Source organism: Oryzias latipes, chromosome 14 (assembly GCF_053564925.1).
Source record: "Oryzias latipes strain Hd-rR chromosome 14, Olatipes_Hd-rR_3.1".
NCBI lineage: Eukaryota > Metazoa > Chordata > Actinopteri > Beloniformes > Adrianichthyidae > Oryzias > Oryzias latipes.
The window spans coordinates 11,197,904-11,220,727 of record NC_136250.1 but is presented as its reverse complement, the minus strand read 5'-3'; the positions used below and the strand labels follow the sequence as shown (position 1 = coordinate 11,220,727).

The window sequence follows — 22,824 nt, the reverse complement described above, 5'->3', positions numbered from 1 at the left end:
TTGCAGCCATTTTTTCTTCCGACAGACTTTCCTTGGTCAAATAAGACATTCTTTTCTTCACAGTAATTGACAGACAACTATGGTGTATTCTTTGTGATTTTTGCAGCGTTGCATCATCTAATCTTGAGATGAACAGATGTCAACATTTCTTGCACTTGTGCCGCGCTGTAAAGTCTTCCAACTGTTGTTAATTGTCCTCGTGGCCCTTTTAAAACCAAACGTTTGTAAAAAATGGCTCCTTCGGGGTTCATCCTGATGTCTTTATTGGCACTTAGTGGTCTTAAGATAGAGCAATTTTTTAAAGATGAGTAAACATTCTTCACAAGACTGCACATGTTTAAAAAAATATGGTATGACCATACATTTTATTTATTATTCTTTCAAAGATGCTATATTGCCTTTAGTTTAAGATGTTCCCCTTATTGATCCATTAATAAACCAGGAATGTGGGAACCCACCTGGAAGATAAATGGGATTTAAACGCAGCACCACTCATTAGCCAACTTAGATGAGTGGTGAAACGTTTAAGAAGGATTTTGAATCCAGATTCCAAGGCTCAACTTCAACAGAAGGTCATGTAGTGAGAACCTTCGATGTCAACAAAGATTAAGTCTATTATTTATTTACAAAATTCCAATCGTGTATGTTTAAAGCGCATTTATAATGTAATAATGAAAGAAAACATGTTTCCAAAATATTAATCTCTGTATTTGAGTGTTTTGACCAGTTCATCTGTTTAGTGGTAGAGAGTATGTTTGGATTCTGCAGTCGAGTCCAAGCTCTTAATTTAAGACCCTGTATCTCCATGTTTGACGCTCAGAATTAAAAGGTTTGATTAAACCTCATAATTGGCTCATGATTGTCGCTGTGACTGCAGATCTCTGCGAAGCCAAAGGTAGAAAGTGAATTTTGCTGCTCTTACTCTACTGCAGGGGTCTGGAAGCTTTTACGCTAAAATAGCTTTTTTCGGACGGTTTCTTACCAAGCAAAATTGGGCCGCAAAGTGTGAATCACGTTTTTATGTAAATGCATTAAACATATATAAATATGAATATATATGTACTTTAAGAAGTCTTTTTCTGAAAATAAGCAACTGGTACACACTGTTGTGCAGCAGAAAACCAAAATATGTGTTTTTATCTCATATTAATACTAGATCACTCTATAATAGAGTAAAAATGTTACCATCATTTTGATTGGACATCTGAAATATTAAAAATCTAAGCCTAAGACTTGATTAACTCAAACAAATTATCCAAAAAAAAGTTTTTTATTCATTTGCAAAGCCAGACAGCCACAATGGAGAAATTTCAGAGTCACATGTGGCTCTGGAGTCTAGAGCCTTTGGTTGCAAAGCCCAGATTCAGTGTAACATTACTGCCACTTCAACTTAAAAAAAAAACATGCTTGTTGATAAAATGTCATCCTTTTGTTCTTAACATTTGGCAAACCTTCAGTTTTAGAAATCAGACATGTTAACCTTTTAACTGAGATATATGCAGTGTGCAGATTTCTTGGGACTCGACAATGGAAATAAAAAAATATGTAAGTGTAAATGTTTTTTGAAAGCATTAAGAAGGAGGAGACATTAAAGAATTCTAAATACACATGGGGGTGTTAAAGGGTGAGAGCAGGATGTCATGAAAAAGAAAAGACAGTGAGAGAGTAGAAGTGGGTGGGTGTGTTAGTATAAAAAACCCCTTCATTCCCATTGTTGGAGTCTGCTGAAGGGGTTTGAGTGAGTGAATGCATGTATATATGTGGGTGTATTTAACAGAGAAGCAGAGTGTGTTAGTGACCTTGCAGTAAAGTGGACTGACTGCTCCTGAGGATGGACAAGTTGCTTGTGGTGAATTTATTTGTGCTGGTGCTGTGCTCTATAGGGAGAGTGAATTCTTCCGCCTATGACAAGATAGTCACCCACAGCCGTATCCGGGCCAGGAAAGAGGGGTAAGAAAACAGGATATGAGACAAAAGACTTAGATCAGATCAGTGAAAGCATTTAGGATTTTATGAAAAGAGATGTTGATGTTAACCTGCATAATTGAATTGTTTTGGCTATTTGGATATTGAAGACTATTGATTTTAGGACAGAAAACAGGTGGTCAACTTTAGGAATTAGTTTTTGCATAATCGTCTGACCACACAGAGCACACTAAAAATGTACTAATAAGTCTTTAACCCCTTAGTTTCTGAAAAAATATATATTTTACATAAGTTTGTTCTAATAGATCACACAGATTTAAAGCTATCATATATAAACTATGAATTCAAGAATTTTCTTGTTTTACTACATTTAAATATTTCTAAATTTTTAAATGACATTTAATATAATTGCAGTGCTTGTAAATTGAAATCAAATAAATGAATAAGGTCTACAATAATAATTACCAGGTATTAGTGAAGTAAGACATATTTATCTTTACTATAGGGAACAAGCACTTACATTAAAAAGTAAAAAGTAAGGTTTTAGGATCATAACTTTTTTGTTGGGAAAAGGGCAAAGGGGGAGTCGGTTCGAAATACATAACTTTTTTATTTTGTTTGTTATTTGTTTTTAACTGTAAAGCACTTTGCAGTTTCATGCACACGGCATGAGAGGTATCTTTTTTCACTAATAACGTTTTTTCAAGTTTGTTTGCTCTTCCTACACTCATTGTGTCATTTACTTTGCAATTTGTTTTGCTTTTAGGCCTAATGTGTGCGCTCTGCAGCAAGTCATGGGAACCAGCAAGAAGTACTTCAGCACTTGCAGGAACTGGCACAAAGGCTCTATCTGTGGGAAGAAGGCGTAAGTCTTTTCAAGGAGATCAAAGATTTGCTCTGAGTAATTGTTCGTCTATTTTGCAAAGACACAGTTGGGTTAGATAATTAGGACTCATAATTCATTCTATCAATTTAATTTACTTTCAAAAAGATTGTATTTCCCTATTTTTCTGCAAACAACCTCAACAAGAAATTGTTAAAATATCTTGCCTGTAAAAGAGAAATTCCTTTTTTTCCCCTTTCATTTTTCTAATGGGGGGTCTTACATTCTATAAAAGTACAGTATGAAAGACGCTTTGTCTTCATTCAGCCCTTTTTTCCTGCTATCAAGTCTGGGCATGCTCCTTTCCCTGCTGGCTGCAGGATCACTGCATCTCCAGCCCGGTGTTGTAAAAAGTAATGACTGACTTTCCCCTTGAGCAAAGCATAAAAAAGCCTTAATGAGATGATAAGTACACCTTCATTGTAGATGTATTGTTTTCTTACGAAAACTCAGAGATGCTCCTCAGAAAAACCACTCCAATGATACCATTATAAGGAAAAACCTATAAAAAATGTGTACATGCATGCAAAAAAGCGCTAATTAGTCAACTAGCGGTGCAGGATGACTATTGTTTGGCAAAATGCTGGTGGAGTGAAAGGTTCTGCTGGAGAAGTTTTGTCAGACAGAGCGGAACAAAGTCTGTCATCAACACACAAGCACACACATGCAAACCGAACTGGTCCTTGTCTCAGTGAGCTGGAACACCTGCAGCCGAAGGGTTAACGCTGCACCTGAGTTAATATGGAAGAAAATGGATTGAAGCTCATTTTATACAAAGATTATATTACATGGAGCTCTTGGTCAATAGAAAAAAGAATATGGGGCTGAATACCAAAAAAGTAATGAAGCAAGTAAAAGTTATACCCTATAGGGTTTCTTGTTTCGTCCCTCCTATTATAATGTCAATTTCCCCCCTGATATTTATATATTTTTCTCATTTAAGGCTTAAAAGTGCTTTAGATAATTTTCAATTCAAGCAATTAATACCATAAAGGTTGATAAAATAAAAAAAGATTGGTAAAAGTTTAGGTCAATGCAGCATCAGTCAATACAAAACATCTTTATTTTCTTTTTTTATTCATTTAAAACTTCAAAATCAAAGAAACAAAAACAAATGTCACAATACTTTTGTCAATCTTTATTAAAACCGTATGTTAAACATTACAGTTACCTCAAACTTCCCCCTAAACTTCTACCACATGTCAAGAATCTATTTAGCTTTTTTATTCAATTTTTTGGGACTTTACATGAAAGATACAGACGTGGTGCCGACACAAGAAAAAATTCTAATTGTAAACAGGAGCGGTTTGAACATATTTTCAAGCATTGTGAAAAAATGTACAGCATGCTTTCATCTGCATGAGGTTTTATGCCTGTTTTACTCTGAGACCAACCCACCACTGGATTTTGCAATCATTTTTTTTATTTATTTTTTTATGGGGGGGCGAGTAGACTATAAAGAATTTTGATTAAATTTTGGTTGAAACAAAGACTTGAAAGATAACAGTAAAGAAAACAGATTTGTGAGTCCCCTGTTTCTTAGAACAGAGCAGACTTTATTTGGCATCGAAGAGGAACTCTTCCATGTCACTTTGGTTTGGTCACAGCTGGATTTAATGCAGAGAAAACAGAAAAGGAGTCCACAATTAGGCAGTTTATGGCTACTTTAGTTTGTTATGGCCTAGTTAACCAGCTGTGAATTCACATAGATCTGATGTTAATTAGACTTAATGTAGTGATTGCAACCCCACAAAAGATCCCACTCCAATCATCTTATAATCTATTTTAAAAGTTTTCTCAGTGGTCTTTGAATTATGATTATTCTGTTTTTAGCCATAATAAAAAAAATGTGTTCGTTTCTATGACATAATTTCTTAATAGCTGTAGTACTTCATTCGAAAATGTTCTCTAAGTTGTAGCCGGGACCGTTGGCATGGAGTAAGCCCGCCCCTACTTCCTGTCATACATCTATGCATGCTCTCCTGTTAGCTTACAGCCCTTTACAACCCTAACCTAACATTACCAGTGCAAGAAAAATGGCTGTCAATATTGGAGCTAACCAACCATACAGTTTTGAGCCAGATTCCAGCTCAGACGAGGTAAACAAAGATGTACATGGATCTAACCATCTATAAGTGGATACATCAGAATGGAGCAGAGCAGGGAGCTTGTTGTTTGCCATTTAAACCTTTACATTACAACTACAAGCTTTTTCCAACTGCATTTTTTCATCTGCTCCTGATTCACACAATTTGAATGAGGAAATACTGGAAAATACAATTTTAAGATTTTTTTTTTTACATAAGTCCTCCATCATCAGAAATGAACATGTTTAAAACTCGAAAAACACCATTTTTACGGGAGTGGGTCTTCAAACTCACTGACTCAACATAAATGAATGATGTTTCTTTATGTCTGTCATGTCTTTGATTTAGGTAGATTAGGATTAACAACCAGAACACGGTTTATTCAGAACAATCCTAAACAGTGAGCCTACCTTCACTAAAGAATACATTTGAAAGAAAAAAATGAAATGAAAAAATTGCAACATAGGCAGACAGCTGATAATCAATATTTAACAGAAAAGTTCTGACGTATGTTGCTAAGGGAAACAAACTAGAAGCACAGGAGTGCTGTGTTTGTGTCCTTTTCTTTTGTTTAGGAGTTTTCCCTTACCGCAAAGGAGGGTCTAAGGGCAGGGATAACACTGAGAAGACTATTGTTGTAATACTGGGCTATATAAATTAAACTGAATTGAATAATTGTACCTGTTACCTTGATGGGACCATGGTGTAAACCACAAAGGGCCAATAGACTTTAAGGGACACATGACGATTAAAAGGGACAAATGCATGTAGATTTTCTGGTTAGGTCTAGATCACATTGTTAAAAATGTGATTTTTATATTTAGTATTGAACTTCAAGTCATGAGGGTTCAGCTTAGAGCATGTCCATGTATAACCCAGGCACACATGGAAGCTATAATAGGCTGAGTCATGTATGCACTGTGTCATAAGTTTAAGCTCAGCAAACTGGCTTGTTCAGTCTCTGGTCTTTATTGAATCTATTATGTTGTCAGAGCAAAGCCAGAAGGGATGACTTCATATGCCCCCTTTCACAACCAGTCATGTGCATGTGCATAATAAATCTTTAGAAACATTTTTAACAAAACAATAAAATGTCTACCGGTATTTGCTTTGGCATGTTGGCATTACAGGGATTCGGCTAGATTTGCCAGAGTGCAGAAAGCATCAGACCTAAAAATTTTGGAAGAAAAATCTTTAGCACGATTTCTGCACTAAAGCAGAAATGTATTGTTATTTTCATGGGAAAACATGAGCAGCTCCAACATCATGATCTGCTTTCTGTTAAACTCCAGCTAAATTCATTTAGGAGCTCTGGCTGGCGGGTGGATGTTTGTAAGGCATCCAATCCTGACTTATTTTTGAACTTGTTCGCATTTTGGAAGATGTGAGTAAGCCTAGAGAACTCCCAGTTAAAGTTTCAAACACAAAAAAAACCCCAAAAAGATAAAGAATTATTCGTCCATTTAAGCCTGCATAACTAACAGGACTCAGACTCAGTGTGCACCTGTTTTTATCATTTCAAAACTTCGCAATAAAGAACAACCTAAATTGTTCTAAAACATCTGCCTGACTGTTGAATGTAGACAGCTGTAAATGATTGTCCCGCTGAGATGTAGCATCTGCCTATTTTTTCTGTGAGATTTTGCCTGCAGTTGCAATGGCTTTGCTCCATTTGTCTCTTCATGCTGTTGTTCAGTTTGCAGCTGCGTAACTTTTAACAACCGATAGAAGAAAATGGAATTATAACACTTTGCAGTGCTTAGAAATTCAGGAAGAAATAGTTTAGAAAAAAAGTAATTTCAATTGTTTTCATCAATTTTCTGAACAAATAAGCAGATTACGTGATGACTTACTGAAATTTTGTAAATTCAAACTACATTAACCCAGTTCATTGTTACTCAGAAAAAAAACAACTTGTCTTTTCAGGTCTTTCAGAAGAATTTTTAGAATTACAAAAAAAAATACTTTATCCGATTTATTTATACAGAAATCTGTTTATTGGATGCAGTGATGACAGAACCAGGCAGTTTCCTGTTAAGTTTCTCCAAACTCTACTAGCCGTGCCTGTAGAAGAGGTGGCTTACAGTTGGCCCAGAGATGAATGACTGCAGCCACATGGCTGTGTTTCATGAGGAAGAAGTGGCGCTGGGGGGGAAGGGTAATGCCCTAACAAAAAAGAATCTGCCGTGAATCCTGAGTGTGATTCATCTGTTCCCATGCATGGGTTCCCATGGCCTTTTTTTGTTTTGTTTCAAGCTGTGGTGATGGATTGGACCCATGTGCAGTCTCAAACATTTCATTAAGCACAATTTATAAATAAGATGCTTTCATGGTGGTTTTCACGTTGTTTAAATTATTGTTAGCTGAGCTGCTAAATCTAATTTTTAACTCATATTTCAGATTCTAAAACCTACTTTTCTGTTTGTCGTTTGCCTGCTGTTGCATGATATGTTGATATCAGTTTGGATGGCTGTTAAAACAGATGTGTTGGATGAATGCTCTTAGCCAGTGCAGAGCCTCATCTATCGTCCCTATGGGAGTTCTGTATTTCTTTCCTGTTACAGTCAACAACACATCATGTTGTAGTTATATATTTGTATGACTTATTGTTTTCTAGTTATTGAATACATTTGATGAAGAAAAAGTCCTTCTATGTACGACCTTGATGATTTTACTCAAACGAGTTCATTACATTTTATTAAGAAGATTTTTGTGATATTCCAAAACCAGGAAAAGGATTACTACTCAATCAATCAATCAATCAATCAATCAATCAATCAATCAATCAATCAATCAATCAATCAATTAATCAGTCAATCAACCAACCAACCAACCAATCAATCGTTATATAGCACTTTTCCAACTTAGTAACACAAAGTGCTATACACCAAGATAAATAATATAAAAAAGGGAATGAATTTTAAAATAGAGCTAATCCCTCCAGAACCATACACAACCCCCAACCCATTTTCACACCTCCAACCTCTGAGGGCAATAGGCTAAGCAGGGAAAGAGTTGGTAGACCTCTTCCTCTAGGGATAGGTACATAGCCAGCATTGTTGTCATGGAGAACCCTGTCTCACCACAACCAGGGGGAGATGCTGGTCTCCATGCAGTGGCTGAATAGCAGCCAAACCAGAGGGAGAGGATTCAACTGAGGAAGCAGTAAAAAATAAAAAAGATTATTAAAAGTACAAATATTGATAAGAGAAGTGAATAATCAAACATTAAAACAAGAAATATTAAAATGAGCTGTTAATAATGCAGAGTAAACAGACAGACAGACAGACCGATCGATGGATAGACAAGCTAAAAGTCAAGCTGAAAAGATGGGTCTTGAGTCTTTTCTTAAAAACATCTATGCTCTCTGCTGCACTCAGGTCCTCTAATACTGTAGACCTTTACATAAACAAGGGCCATAAATCTGAAGAGATTCATAGAGCCCCTGTGAAATAAAAAGCATTACTGAGCATTTTGATCAAATGAATCTAATGAATCTCATTAATATAGTGTCTTCCATTGTTTTGACAGCGTAGTCTTATATGAGTGTTGTCCTGGTTACATGAAGATAGAGGGCATGAAGGGATGTCCTGCAGGTAAGCCACAATCTGGTCTCTCTCTTTTTTTTAATTTTGCTTTATTCACATTTTATTATTTACTTTGTATCAAATCTCTGCATCTGCAGCGGCTCCCATTGACGATGTTTATGGTACGCTGGGACTTGTAAAGGCTACCGCCACTCAGCAATACACTAACGAGTCCCAACTAAGAGGGGACATTGAAGGCCCCACCTCTGTTACTCTGTTTGCACCTAGCAATGATGCCTGGGATCTGCTGGATCCTGTGAGTAGACAGATAGATATAGTACTTCTTTCAAAACAATAACAATATAACTCATTTCCTCTTTCTTGTAGAATGAAAAGCTTAAATTGGCTGAAAATGAAAACCAGGAGCTGTACAATACTTTACTGTTCCACACAGTGAATCAACGTCTTGTAACCAAAGACATGAAGAATGGCTTGGTTGTTCCTACCATGAGTGAGGATCATAATCTTTACATCAACCATTATGGAAATGGGGTAAATTCTTCCAAAATCTATGTTTAAACAAATGTTTGAAATCTTGACTTATTTTAAAATTTCTTTTCCTGTCAAGGTTGTGACAGTCAACTGTGCTAGAATCATCTATGGTAACCAGGTGGCTACAAATGGTGCAGTGCATGTCATAGACCGGGTGATCCGTCCCGTGAGTGGCACAATCAAGGACATCCTGGAAGAGAACGAAAATCTCTCCTCTTTCGCTGTATGTAAAAATTATTTTTTTTAACTCTTTCAAGTCTCAAAAAGCCTGAAGATTGTTGTTAATCCACTGACCACTGTGACAAAAAGTTGCATCTAAGTAGAAAACTCTCAATTTTCAGACTGCTGCATCTGCCGCTGATTTGCTTGATAAGCTTGGAGAAGCCGGTCACTATACTTTGTTTGTTCCGACGGATGAGGCCTTCGATAAACTGCCTTCTGGATATTTGGAGCGCATCATAGAAAACAACGCTGTTATCACAGGTACAGAAATAACATTGTAGTAGGTTAAAGACCTACTCCAATCATGTCTTGATTTATTTTAAAAGTGTTCCTAGTGGTCTTTGCATTATATTATGCTGTTTTTATCAAAAATCTGTGTTGTTTTCTTGGACATAGTTTATGCAGAGCAGCAGGGGTTTATTAGAAATGTGCCTCTGAGTTGTGGGTAGGACTGTTGGTGTAAAGCAACCCTGCACCCTTTGTTACTGAGAAAACTCTTTCTTCCAGCTAGCTTACAGCCCCTCACACCTCCAACCTCACATTACCACTGCAACAAATATAGCAGGCAACATTGGTGCTATCTAGCCATATAATTTTGAGCCAGGTGCTTGCTCAAATGAGAAAAAAAAAAGACAAACGTGGACATACATGCATGCCCAGTATATTTTTACATCATAAATGCATTATTTTTTAAATAGCAGTTTTTTGTCTACTCCTGATTCACAACAATTTCAATAAACACATTCTCAGCAATGCAGTTTTGGGCTTAATTTCCCTTATATACAGCATGTCCTCCATCGTGAGAAAAATGTCACACAAACATGTTAAAAACACCCAAAAGTGGGTCTTTAAGAAATCCTTTGAACTCGTGAAAGTCAACAGGATTTTTTTCATTTTATTTAAAGCAGACACTGAAAAAGAAAAAAAGGAAAAAAAAATTACAACAAAGAACTAGATGCTTGTCATTTGTAGGACTTTAGTAACTAGTGGCTTGGAAAGGTTTTAAGTGAAACAATCTGTGGGAAACTGTCTGAAGCTATTAAATGCAAACTTTATGTATCATTATGTCTTATTGTGTTGTATAACATGAAAGATAATCTTATTCCCATACAGTCTGCAACCCATCAGTGTTCCACAGCTGTTCAACATTCGCATCACATTAATATTCCATACCAAGAGTTTTAGATCATCAACTGAAATACTGGAACATGTTAATGTGCGAAATCCAACTGTATCGGAGCAGAAACAGGAAAAGGACTTTAAAACTTGCTGTTTAGATTTCATGCAGTGACACACATTTGAATGATGCCTGACCTGTGTTTAGTTGTTGTGCAGAGATGTACAACAACTGAATATCAGGTTTGGTGTATGCCTCATCTGACAACTCTTCTGCGGAAGTCAAGGTGCGGAAAATGCACAATGCTTGGTGTCCTGATGCATGGATTTTTAAAGCTGAAGAAATTATGTTCACACTGGGCACGTGTTCAAGAACGTGCTAAGCATGGGTTCGTGAATGCACTTTCATGTGTGCACACATGACTGTTGTTAACCCATAGCAGCGGATGTACCTGCGATTCGAAGTTGGAAGAGTCTTGGTGCGAAATGCCAAAGCAGTGAAAATCTCTTGAATCTTGCTCCAGACTTTTTCTTTCACAGCTCTATTATATCAATACGTATAAAAGACTGTGTTGTATAATTCCAGCCGGGGACAACCCCCAATTATAAATTTCTCCTCCATGATCAATTTTCAAATGGTTGGCGCTTCCTTGAATTAAAAAGGATGCTACCCATACATTGCTACCAAATCTGAGTCCCTGGTTGGTCGAAGTTAAACTTTCAATATGTGTTTTACACCTGTTAATAGACTTTTCATTGGAAGTGGTTGCTTGAACACGTGTTGTAGAGGGTGGCGTGAATATGGTATAGCAGTTTCATTGAGCACACCTAAACATCAAATCTGATCAAAGTTTGGAAAGGAAAATTCTTAAAAAGGATGTACCAAGTGATCAGTTGTTTTTTGTGTTTTTTTTTTCCTTCGCTGCCTTCATTTGACCAAACCTGTCAGCGTTGGTGAAGTACCATCTGTTGAACAGCGTCCAGTGTGCAGAGGCAATCATGGCAGGATCAGTGTATGAGACCGAGGAGGGGAGCAGCATTGAGATCGGCTGTGATGGAGATTTTCTTACCGTCAATGGCATCAAAATGGTACTAAAGAAGGACATTGTGACTTCCAATGGTGTTATTCACCTTATAGATCAGGTGCTCTTTCCTGATTCAGGTAAAACCCATCTTGCTTTGCATTTTTGCATCAATCAGCTGTGTACTTCCTCTGTATTCTAGCTTGTTTATCTGATTCATCTTAGCTAAGGAAATCACTGAGCTGATGGGAGAGTCCCAGAGCTATTTCAGAGACTATTTCTCTGAAATGGACTTTGCTTCAGCAATGAGACCAAATCTGGAGTACACACTTCTCGCTCCTCTCAATGGGGTCTTCACAGGTGAGGAGAAATAAGATCATGTAAACAGAGAAAAAAAAAATATCTCAACTGGGAAAAAGAAATCCGAACAGTTTGGGGATTGTAATCATAAAGAATTCAATGTCAACATTGCTGCTGTTATTTTCAATCCACCTTTGTTAGAAGAGGTATCGTCAATCGCGAAGAGTGAGCTGAAACTCCTTCTGGAAAACCACATCCTGAAAGTTAAAGTGTCTTTGAGTGAGCTGTACACGGGACAGCAGCTGGAAACGCTCTCTGGCAAGTTCCTCAGAGCCTTCATTTACCGAACTGTGAGTACCAGAAATGTTAATGGCGCTGCATCATACAGTGAAATAAAACAGCTGGGTTCAAATTAATATTTGACACGAAAATTTGTCATTTAAAATTGTTCACATTTTATTTAGTATGATTGACATTAATCAACATTAGATACTGAACAGTTACAATTCCCACAATTCCAATACCTGTTCCTGGACTTTGTCAATGTTGTTTGATAGGCGGTGTGTCTAGAAAATGCATGTATGGTGCGTGGCAGCAAGGAAGGAAAGAATGGTGCCCTCCACCTCGTGGGATCTTTGGTCAAAACAAGTGATAAGACCCTCTACAAAGTCCTCAAAGATGAAGGACAGTTCAAGTATGAAATTTAGATTTTAATCTAACCTGCTGTTTTCATTATAAGAAAGAAGTCCTGCTATATTAAATCAGTGTTTTTCAACCAGTGTGCCTAGTGTGCTGTGGGAGATGGTCAGGTGTGGCGTGGGAAATTGCCCTCATTAACTGATCTAAAAACATTTTCCATCTCCAGGATATCAACTCACTGTATATCCAAACAGGCCCTGATGAAACACTGAGTAGTTAGGATTATGAAAGGTCATAAAATATTTTTTTCTTTGTTTTATTTGATTCCAATTACCGTAATTTCCAGACTATAAGCCGCTACTTTTTTCCTGCGCTTACAGCCGTGCGGCTTATTCAGTGACGCAGCTAATTTATGGATTTTATTGGCGGCCGCCGTGTACGTATTTTCGGACACGGTAAATGGTTTGAATTCTCTAACACCAAACACAAGTCATTTATTTTTCAACACACCTCTAAACAGCCAAACAGCATGGACCTCACTTCAGGTCTTAGACACTTCAGTCATGGTTCAACAAAACGAAGCACGCATGCCCGGCCGCATCCCAGAATCCTTTGGTGCCATTAGACCCAACGTGCACGTGATCGCCGCTACAATATGATGAAGCTTTCAAGTTAAAAGCAATCGTTAAAAGCAGCGTGAAAAAATCCACCATCACCAACGGGTTTGGAAAAGCCGGTCAGCTGCGTGACGGAGAGAACAGCGCATGGTCCGGAGTGAATTTACCTCTGAGTCATAGTGACTCGGCTGCCTGCACGTAAATGTGAGAATAATATCAGCCTTTATTTTGTCGGGACACGACTGGAAACACAAATTGACGTGATCGTTTTAACGGTTATTAAGGACTGAGCGGAGTTTTGCATTGAAACGCTCACAGCCTCCGTGTGAGCTGGAGACTGCGTGTCGTGTGAGCTGCGGGGCCGATGGCAGTCTGAAGGCTCCCACACGTAACAACGCATCCGCCCCTCATACACAAAACGTACAGTATTAAGTCTGATTGCTCTGCATAGACACGATTTGCTCCGTTCACCGGCGCAATGGGGACGAAGCGCTCCTCCTTGAAGCCCCATGGCCAGAGCTGTCGGAGTAGATAGGAAGGGGAGACAAGGAGCGCGCGGGAGCGCGGAGCGCAGAGGCGTCGAGCCATTCTGCAGGCTGCAGCCAGGGCTTACTCGAGGCGTCCGCGGAGCAAGTGTTTGTTGTGGAAGGAAACTTCTGACCCACGCGCCGCGAGGAGGCGCGCGTATCGCGCTGAGGCGCGCGCTTTTCAGTCGTCGCTGCTTTATTTTACTAGCGTGTTTTTTAACCAGCCCTGTTACTCCCATAACGCTGCCGCGACACAAGCGGAAGGAGAGCTTTACCCGTTCACCCCTCCATGCACTGCTGCTCATTCTTAAACACGTACAACAGAATGGCGAGCCGGGCGTTGGCCCCGCCTTTAGCCCCTAAGACTATGGGAAATGGGGGATCGCGGATGTAAATTTCCTCATCATAACTGAGGGATGTAATGTTGATTATATGGTTACTGTTTGTAATTTTATGTATGATACCTAGATTGTCAATAAGTAAAAATAAATAAATAAATAAAAAACCATAACTGAGGAACTTGTGAACAGAATAGAGGTCCATACTGTTTGGCAGTTGCAGATATACTCAAATACAAGGGCCTGGGACAAAACTGACTTCACCCACTGTGTGCTAATAAATCACACTTGCTCTGTGAGCCAGGACGTGATCCGTCAGGATGACAATGTTGCCTAATTCATGAGGCTTGTACTCCGACGCGGCAAATACATTTTGATGACTGTACTGCAATTTAGCTGCAGCTGTATTAGGAAAAGTCCCGCCCCTTTAACTGTCTCCACCAATCATTCTTGGAGGCTTAATCACATGTCATCAGTCTGACCAATGATTATTAATTAAAGTCTTCACTACCTTTTTCTGATTCATATAGTCGCTTAGTTCCAACAAAAATACCAGCTAAAGCTCATCTTTAGCGGTGTAGCTTTCCGCGGGATCCGGTATCAAACCGTGGAAAAAGTGAACAAAACAATAAAACTCAGACACGCGAGTCCGTCTGCGTTCGGCGGCTGTTGGCACTACATCTCCCATTATGCATTGGGTTAAAGTGGCAGCGTCTCAGCGCACAATGAGTCTTCCTTGTTAAACATCTTGAAACCACAACGAACACACAACAAACAGTTTTTAAATCTTCTAACTCAACTTTTATTACATCTTTTAGAAAAAACAGCTGCAGCTTCCAGCTTTTACTGCCACAGTTATCACAGAAATGCATGTGAGATTGGGGAGGGACTGTAGATCATTGCAGACTTTGAGTTTCTCCTTTTTTTTAAATTTTGGATGCTGGTGTGCTGCGGGATTTTTTTCAAGGTTAAAGTGTGCCGTGGCTCAAAAAAGGTTGAAAAACACTGTATTAAATAACATAAAAACTGTTCTTAAAACAGACTTTTTATGACATTTGGTTTTTGGGGATTCTATCATGATATTTTCCAAATCCTACAAATGTTTTAAACAAATGAGTGGAATGATTGCTCTTAATTTCCACTTTTTTTTTTTGTTCAAATGTAGAATTTTCTTGTCGTTAATGGAGGCGGCAGGTCTGTACGACATGTTGAAGGAGGAGGGCGCCTACACCATCTTTGCACCGACCGACGATGCTTTTAAAGAACTAACTTCAGAGGACTTAACTTTGCTGAAAAGTGAGTGTTGCATTGCAGAGGTTTGATTTCTGCTGAGTGATTCAACAAACAGATGTAATGATTAAGAATCCTTCTGCCTTTGTAATAAAGCCTGTTCTGTGCTCACTTTGACAGGTGATGTCACTGCTTTGAAAAACATTCTTCTGTACCACATCAGTAATGGGATCTTCATCAGTGGAGGATTGGAAAGAGGAGTTACCAATATGCTCAAAACAATGCAAGGCCTCAATCTGCCAGTTAAATTTGTACGAACTAAGTTATGACTAATTTGCTTTTCTTTTTTGCACCCTCTGCAGTTTAACAAATAGCTAGTTATTTTAAAAAGATAACACACTGTTTTTCCTATGACAATCTTCCATCTGTCTTCCTTTCTAAGAAATTGGACTGACTTTTGCTTACAAGGTTAAGATAAAAATAGGCTGTCATGTTTATGTTTATCCAAAAAGTTTGCAACAACTCCTTAAGTAAGACATTAAAGTTCCACCATCTTCTGATCTATATTAAGTGTTCCCAGTGGTCTTTTAATTATGATTATGCAGTTTTTAGCCAAAATCAAAATAAAATTTGTTGTCATTGTAGGACATTATTTTTGCAGAGCAGCATGAATTTATCAGAAATTAGTTCTGGGCGGGGCCATTGGCACGGAGCAACCCTGCCCCTCTTCTGCTCTCTATTGCTAAGACCTCGGTGCTTAAACTGATCTTGGGTTATTTCTTTAACCCAATTTTTGGAATATTCGTACGAGGATATTTTTTTTACTTCTTTGGAGCAATATTATTTTGGAGGGGGGTATAATGTTTTAATTTGATCTCAATTTATGTTTTTTCTGTTTTTATTTATTTATTTCTTCTTAAAGTTAAAAACAAACATGGGTTACTTTTTACAATGAGGTTTTTGTGTGGTTTTACTGTGATAGCTTGTGGCTATCCCAGCGTTTTTTTAGGTCACACATAATCTCTTTCTTCAAATCCCTTTTTGTCACAATGATTTAAATAAAGAATTACACTGAAATGCAATTTTGAATTTAAACCATCCTAAATCATCAAAAAAATGAAACAAGAACATGTTAAAAACACCAAAAACACAATTCATTGGAGTGGCTCTTTAATACATTTTCAAATCTACTTTTATTAGTTATCGATTTGTAAGCAAATCTGGTCAGTATTCCTAATACTGTGTTAAATCTATAAATTTTATTAGGTTATCAAACTTTATGGTCACATAAATAAACCTTTTCAAACCTGATCTCAGTCTTTTCCAATAAACTTTGGGAAATGCTATTGAATGTTATCAAATGTGTTTGAAAGAGAGACTATCTACTGCTATCTCTAATGAACCAGATGGCCAGATGCAATAAAAAATTGGCTTCCTGTCCCTTTTATCTCCACCCCTCCAATGGCCTTTTGTTCCTTTCTGTTGTTGCTGCTCCCTCCCTCTGCTTCTGTGGTGTTCAGTTATCAGTTAGGGTCTCCTGTCAGGCTTACAGGATTTCCTTGTTGGGGCACAGTAAAAGAACAAATGGAAAAAAGGGGTGATCTCATGAACACGATTAAACGTTCGTACTGAGAAATTATAGTTAAACTTAGGATTTGTTCTCAAGGAAATTAATCACTTGATTTTCTTGTTTCACATAGGTAAACAACTCTGTAAATGTGAACTCAGTCGATGTGCCAGACACTGACTTAATGGCAACAAATGGTGTGGTCCATGTGGTGAAGAATGTACTCTATCCTCCGGGTGAGAATGTGATACTTTTCTGTACTTTTAATGCAACTTGCCCTCTGTCCCATTATGTGCACGGTTTATCAAACATCTATCATGCACTTTGCTCACAGGCCTTCCTGTGGGCCGTGAGGATCTCTGGGTGCTGCTGCAGAAACTGATTAAGTACATCAAGATAAAGGTGGAGAAAATTAAAGCATGTGTGTCAGTCTGTGTGCATTTAGCACATATTTTTGCTGAACTTTTTGCTAATGCTCAGCATGTGTTTTGATTTATAGTTTGTTTCTGGATATTCTTATTCAGAGATCCAAAGTATTGCCAGCAGTAAGTTCCCTTCAGCCAGATATTGCAGTATTATGTGGGAGATATGTGTTATGAAAGTCACTTCTGCAAACAGTTTAAATTCTTTCATTTCTTCATAGGTAAAAAAATCAAAATTGTTTATGACGGTAAGAATTTTATATTTTGTAATAAAACTTTCAGAAATGTTCAACATTTTAGCTGGACATTGATCGTGCTCCTTTAAATTAAAGTAATTTAGTCAATCAAAAAACCTTGCCTCTGTCTGGTGCCACTTCTACCCGTGTGGTGCTAAATTTACTTTGCTATCATATCAAATAATTGGGAATGAGTCAATGTAAACATCAAAGACAACAGGTGGATGTGGTCCATTTATCCCCACTGAGTTCACAATAAGTTTTGATTAAAATAAATGTTCTTTTTGCATTTAATTCCTTTTTTGCCTTATTAAAAAAAAATTATTTTAATAAATAAGACATACAAAATAAATTCCAATTCACTTCCATTTCAAGCATCAAGACATAAAGGAAGTTTTCCAAGATGATTAATATTTTCTACATTATACCTTTATATATATATATTTTTTAAGAGTTTAGATTTAGCTTAACATAATAATATATCATCTCCATCAGAGTCCTCAAGCACTCCTGAGACAAGTTTAAAAAATGTTTTTTTTTTTTACACGTCTGAGTCAAATGTGACTGGTTTCTGCTGATAAGCTAAGATACAAGTTTGGAATAAAAAAAAGGAAAACATGCATGTAAGGGTTGCTTAAAGACCCCCTCTGATCCTCTTTTGTAGTAATAATAATAAAAGTGTGCAGTTTTTTAACATGCTGTCAAATATCCACATGACGTGTAATAGATAAGGCTGCAGATTCTGAGAAACCATTAAAATTCAGCTTCAATATAAAACATTTCATAATGGTTCATGGAACAATAGCGATGTGTGTTAATCAGTAACTCTGATTAACTGCCTTATTGACACATATTTATTACTCCCCAGGTTTACTCCACTCAACCTAACACACTGAATCAGTTTGTATGTTTCATACTGTATTAAAACTCCTAAAAAGCCATTGATATGTTTTAGCATATCTTAGCATGAGTCCAGGCTTTCCAGTCTGGGTCATGCATGTTGACTGTAATTAATAATAATAAAATAAGAGCTTTTTGTCATATTGTGTACATTATTACATTGAGCACTGATGGTAAAATAAAAAGATTAAAAATAGAGTTTTTTTATGCTTTTAACCAAAGAAATTTCTCTTTGTATAGATGTAAAATCAACAGAAGTAAAATACAAAGAGGTTGTTAAGGCTGAGCCTTCACAGACCAAGATAACCCGCTATGTTGAGAAAGAGCCCACCGTCAGCAAAGTAGTTAGAGTTATTGACCGCCAGCCAATCAACAAAGTCACAAGAGTCCTTTCTGGTGAGCTCTAAACTCTTTCCAACAAATTGAAATTAAAGTCAAGAGTTTAGTGATGACTCAGCTGAGATTTCCTCATATCTGCTCTGTTCTTTTACCTTTAGGTACAGGTGCTGGTAGAAAGGTGTCAGAAGGGCTTACAGGTGAGTTTGGATTACTTGTCTTATCACTTGTGGAACATTAGAGTTGTAAGTGATTTTTTTCAGCTCTTATTTCTTATTCAAAAATGTGTAAGGGCTAATGTGCATGTTCACAAAGGTTAAAAAAACGGTGCTTTCAACAGCTATTGTAAGTGTATAATCATAAATTGAATTAGACCTGAAGAAAAAATATGTAATAAAAATTACAAAGGGAATTTATTAGATGAGATGTGTATAAATAAAATGTTTAATTATGAGTCAGTAAGGATATCTGTCAAAATATTCAAAAACTCTCTTCTTCTCTTTCCAGTAACGGGTGAAACCAATGGAACTCTAGCATTTGAGCCTCAAATCATTGAAGGTGGGAGTTTGTTTCTTTCAGATGTTTAACTTCTTGATTTTTCTGTCTGTAAAACAAGAAATACTGGTAACTTTTATGTATAGTTTCAGGATCTTTTGGGAGAAAACGTTGTTATACATTTTTGAATCTAATAGTTTTTGTTGTTGACATTCAGGCCCAGATGTCTCTAAAATTCTGTCCATCCGTGATAACCCCAGTCTGCTGAAGGAGGAAACAAGCAGATTAACCCAGCTCATTAAAGGTAAATACATTTAACCCTTGTGCTCTCTTACATGACCCCACCCTTACATTGACGTGTTCTTCCTACCATGACAAAGGTGGATAGATTTCATGTAATCCACGGACACCAGTGAAGATCACAGATCATTGAAGAAAAAAGGTTCAGCGCACTGTCTAGTGGGTCTAGATCAGTGTTTTTCAACCTTTTTTGAGCCACGGCACACTTGTACCTTGACAAAAATCCCGCGGCACACCAGCATCCAAAAAAAAAAAAAAGCAGAAACTCATAGTCTGTTTTGATGTACAGCCCCCCCCCCCCCCCCCCCCCGGCAATCTGACGTGCATTTTTGTGATAATTGTGGCAGAAAAAGCAGGAAGTTGCAGATGTTTTTCTAAAAGATGTAATAAAAGTTAAGTTACATACAAACTGTATGTTCGTTGTGTTTTCAAGACGTGTAAGAAGGACGACTCATTAAGCCAATGCATCATGGGAGATGTAGTGTGAAAACTGCCAGAAAACGGCAGAAAGACTCGCGTCTCTGAGCTTCATGGTTTTGTTCACTTGTTCCACGGTCTGATACCGGATTCTGTGGAAAGCTACACCGCTAAAGACGAGCTTTAGCTGGTGTTTTTGTCGGAACTGAGTGAGTTATGAGCGAAATTGGAACAAGAAAGTGGAGACTTTAACCACTTCTGATTGGTCAGACTGATGACATGTGATTAAGCCTTCAAGAATGATTGGTGGAGTCGTGGAGACAGTAAAAGCTGCGGGACTTTTCCTTACACAGTTATAGCTGCAGCTATTTCGCGTTACCGTCATTCTTATTAAAATGTCTTTAATAGAATCAAATAAACACAAAGAAAAAAGTATTTTATGATCGTTTATATTCCTAACTACTCAGTGTTTTATCAGGACCTGTTTGGATGAACAAAGAGCTGATTTCCTGGAGATGGGAAATGCTTTTAGATCAGTTAATGAGGGCAATTTTCCACGGCACACTTGACCATCTCCCACGGCACACTAGTGTGCCGCGGCACACTGGTTGAAAAACACTGGTCTAGATGACCCAACTCCCAACGTTAAAGTGCCTAGGATAGCACAAGGGTTACCTCCAGGTTTTCTTCTTTTTTTTGTGCAAAAAAATTTTTTTTTTCTGTCTATCTCACAGGTGGAGGTCAATTTTCCGCAGCCAGTGAAGCTCAAGGTTGTAGCACAATTAGTACACAAATTGTATAGAACATGTTTCACTAGGGAACTTTCCATATTTAACATTCCTCCATCCTTTACAGTGGGAACAAGAAGACGGCTGGTGAGGCCACTGAGGAAAAGGCCATCGATGTCACCGTTTGAAAATAATTGAATCATGGATTGATAAAGCTTTAAGTTCTCTATTATTCCTATAAGCATGATGGTTTGTTGCTATGCAGAGAAATTTGTTAAGGGGATTTGTGTAAAAATATGAACTTTGTTGTTGGGATAAAAGGTTTTAAGGGTTAAAAATAGTCCAAGTTGCTTTGTGTTTTCTTTATACGTGTGACCCTGTAGACAAAGTGCATGGTAAAAAGTTTTGTTTTTTTCTTATGACAGTGCTTGCATTCAATAAAACAAACAACTTCCAAAAAATGACAAACAGTGGTTTGATATTATTAAGCTGCTGTACCGATGTTAATGATTACTAAATAAAACCCCAAAAAAATAGCAGTATTTTTTTTTCTGTGAATTTAACCAGGTAACATAAATAACGACAAATAAATGACATAAGGCTGGTTCTACTCTATCATACACCCCACCCCCAGCACTCCCATGCTTTTTCTTTAAGCAGAACTCTCATGGACCTTTTTTAGACTTTCATGTGGGTCTTACAACCAACATTTTGAAGTGGGTAATATTCAACATTGATGTTGTAAACCAGGATAGGTGAAATGAAGTTTAATTGTATATTTTGTAGATATATTGTACTTTTCATTTAATTTTCTTCATCATCATCCCACATCTTTTAATTCCTATTATACAGTATGTTCCTATTCAAGAGGGACAAGGATGGTTTACTTCGACTCAACTATGCAAAGTTAAATAATGGCCCCAAATCAACAAAAGAAAATAACTGGTCTAACATTTAAAATTCATTGCTCTCTGACCTTTAATGTAACAGCTAATATAACTGAGTTATTTTGTTTACTTTTATTGTTGGTATAGTCTAGAATAAAATAAAACAGAGCCAAATCAACCTCTTACTTTGTTCCCTTGCACTGAAAAGCTGTATGGGCCGTGTTACAGCCCACCCCAAGAGAGGGAGAAAATACTGTAGGTAACATAAAGAAATAATATTAAGCCGGTAAGGGTTAAAGGATGTCAGTGCAGCCGTTTATTTAATCGACAGCTGCAAAAGTAAAATGAAGGTAACAAATTTAAATGCTCAGGCACTAATGCAATAAATAACAAAACCAATGTGGAACTCAAACTAGATGGTAAATGGTGTATACTTATATAGCGCCTTTCTTCCTACAAGGACAAAGCGCTTTACAGTCACAGACCCATTCACCCAGTCACTCACACATTCACACACTGGTGGCGGCTCCACTGCCAAACACAGTCGCCCGCCTACCACCAGAGGCAAGGTGGGGTTCAGTGTCTTGCCCAAGGACACTTCAACTCATGGGTGTGAAAGGCGGGAATTGAACCTGCAATATTACGATCATGGGTCGACCGCTGCACCACGGCCGCCCCATGGATATCACCAAAACAAAGATCCCACGCAAGAGGGAAAAACCAGGCCGTTTCCACAGGTTCTAATGCCAAGTCCAACAACAGGTGCGAGCTGATTAAACGGAATCCTCCCAGGAATTCAGCTGTCACTGGAACAGGGGGTTGCTGTGGTGTTTATGTTTCCCGCCCAGCCAGGTGATTGGAGGAGGGAAGGAGGCTGCAATCATCTCCTGCAGGAGGTGAAGTCAGGTGGTGTGGTGGAGGTTTCTGTAAAAGACACACACACACATACACACACCAAAGGCCAGGGCCGAAACAGGCCATTATCCAACTTCAAGCACAAAGAGTCATGTTTTAAGCTTTGAAACTGCACTACATGACTTTTCCTTCTTATCCAAAAACTAGAAACAGTCTTTTTAGTGCAGTGCCAGACAGCTATGCTCTTGTCGATCCAAATCAAAATCAAACCAGTCCATTGTTGCTACAGCTCCCAATGTTATGCAGAACTCATTTTCTGTGTTTTGCCAGAAAAGACTTATTTCCAAGCAGTCCCCCAATAATAATCAGCAACTACGTGGTCAAAAACTGTGTGTTTGGTCAAAAAGGTATTGACGTTAACTTTGCAGTATGCTGGCATTATTTGCTTCCTTCTAAAGCTCAATTTTCTTTTTAACAACTTATTTCCAAGAAACACTGAGAGCAACAGGCACACATGACCAGCCAAAACAATAGCAGAGTTTGCCATGCACAAAAGAATATCCACTTGGGGCTCCGGCCAGTAGTTCCTCCAGAGAAAGAAACTGATATGCTTCACTGGCCTGTTGAGAGAATGATGTCATCTCTTTCAGATTTGCTCTGGGAGGACAAGTGAGTGCTTGCAGATGTGTGTGTCC

The 22,824-nt window shown here is 37.9% G+C and overlaps 1 protein-coding gene across 2 annotated transcripts; it reads left to right on the top strand.

The window, feature by feature from the left end:
- The first annotated feature begins 1,622 nt into the window (after nucleotides 1-1,622).
- postna (periostin, osteoblast specific factor a) lies at nucleotides 1,623-20,855 on the top strand. 2 transcript variants are annotated; one of them, XM_023962101.2, is made up of 23 exons: nucleotides 1,623-1,950; nucleotides 2,693-2,791; nucleotides 8,428-8,492; nucleotides 8,582-8,739; nucleotides 8,811-8,975; nucleotides 9,052-9,198; nucleotides 9,317-9,458; nucleotides 11,263-11,475; nucleotides 11,561-11,695; nucleotides 11,837-11,985; nucleotides 12,193-12,329; nucleotides 14,922-15,052; nucleotides 15,167-15,297; nucleotides 16,687-16,789; nucleotides 16,888-16,955; nucleotides 17,053-17,098; nucleotides 17,197-17,223; nucleotides 18,352-18,507; nucleotides 18,609-18,647; nucleotides 18,955-19,005; nucleotides 19,160-19,246; nucleotides 20,394-20,429; nucleotides 20,515-20,855. In XM_023962101.2, the coding sequence occupies exons 1-23, from the start codon at nucleotides 1,832-1,834 to the stop codon at nucleotides 20,583-20,585; spliced, it is 2,475 nt and encodes an 824-aa protein (XP_023817869.1). In that variant the 5' UTR covers nucleotides 1,623-1,831; the 3' UTR covers nucleotides 20,586-20,855.
- The last annotated feature ends 1,969 nt before the right edge of the window (nucleotides 20,856-22,824 follow it).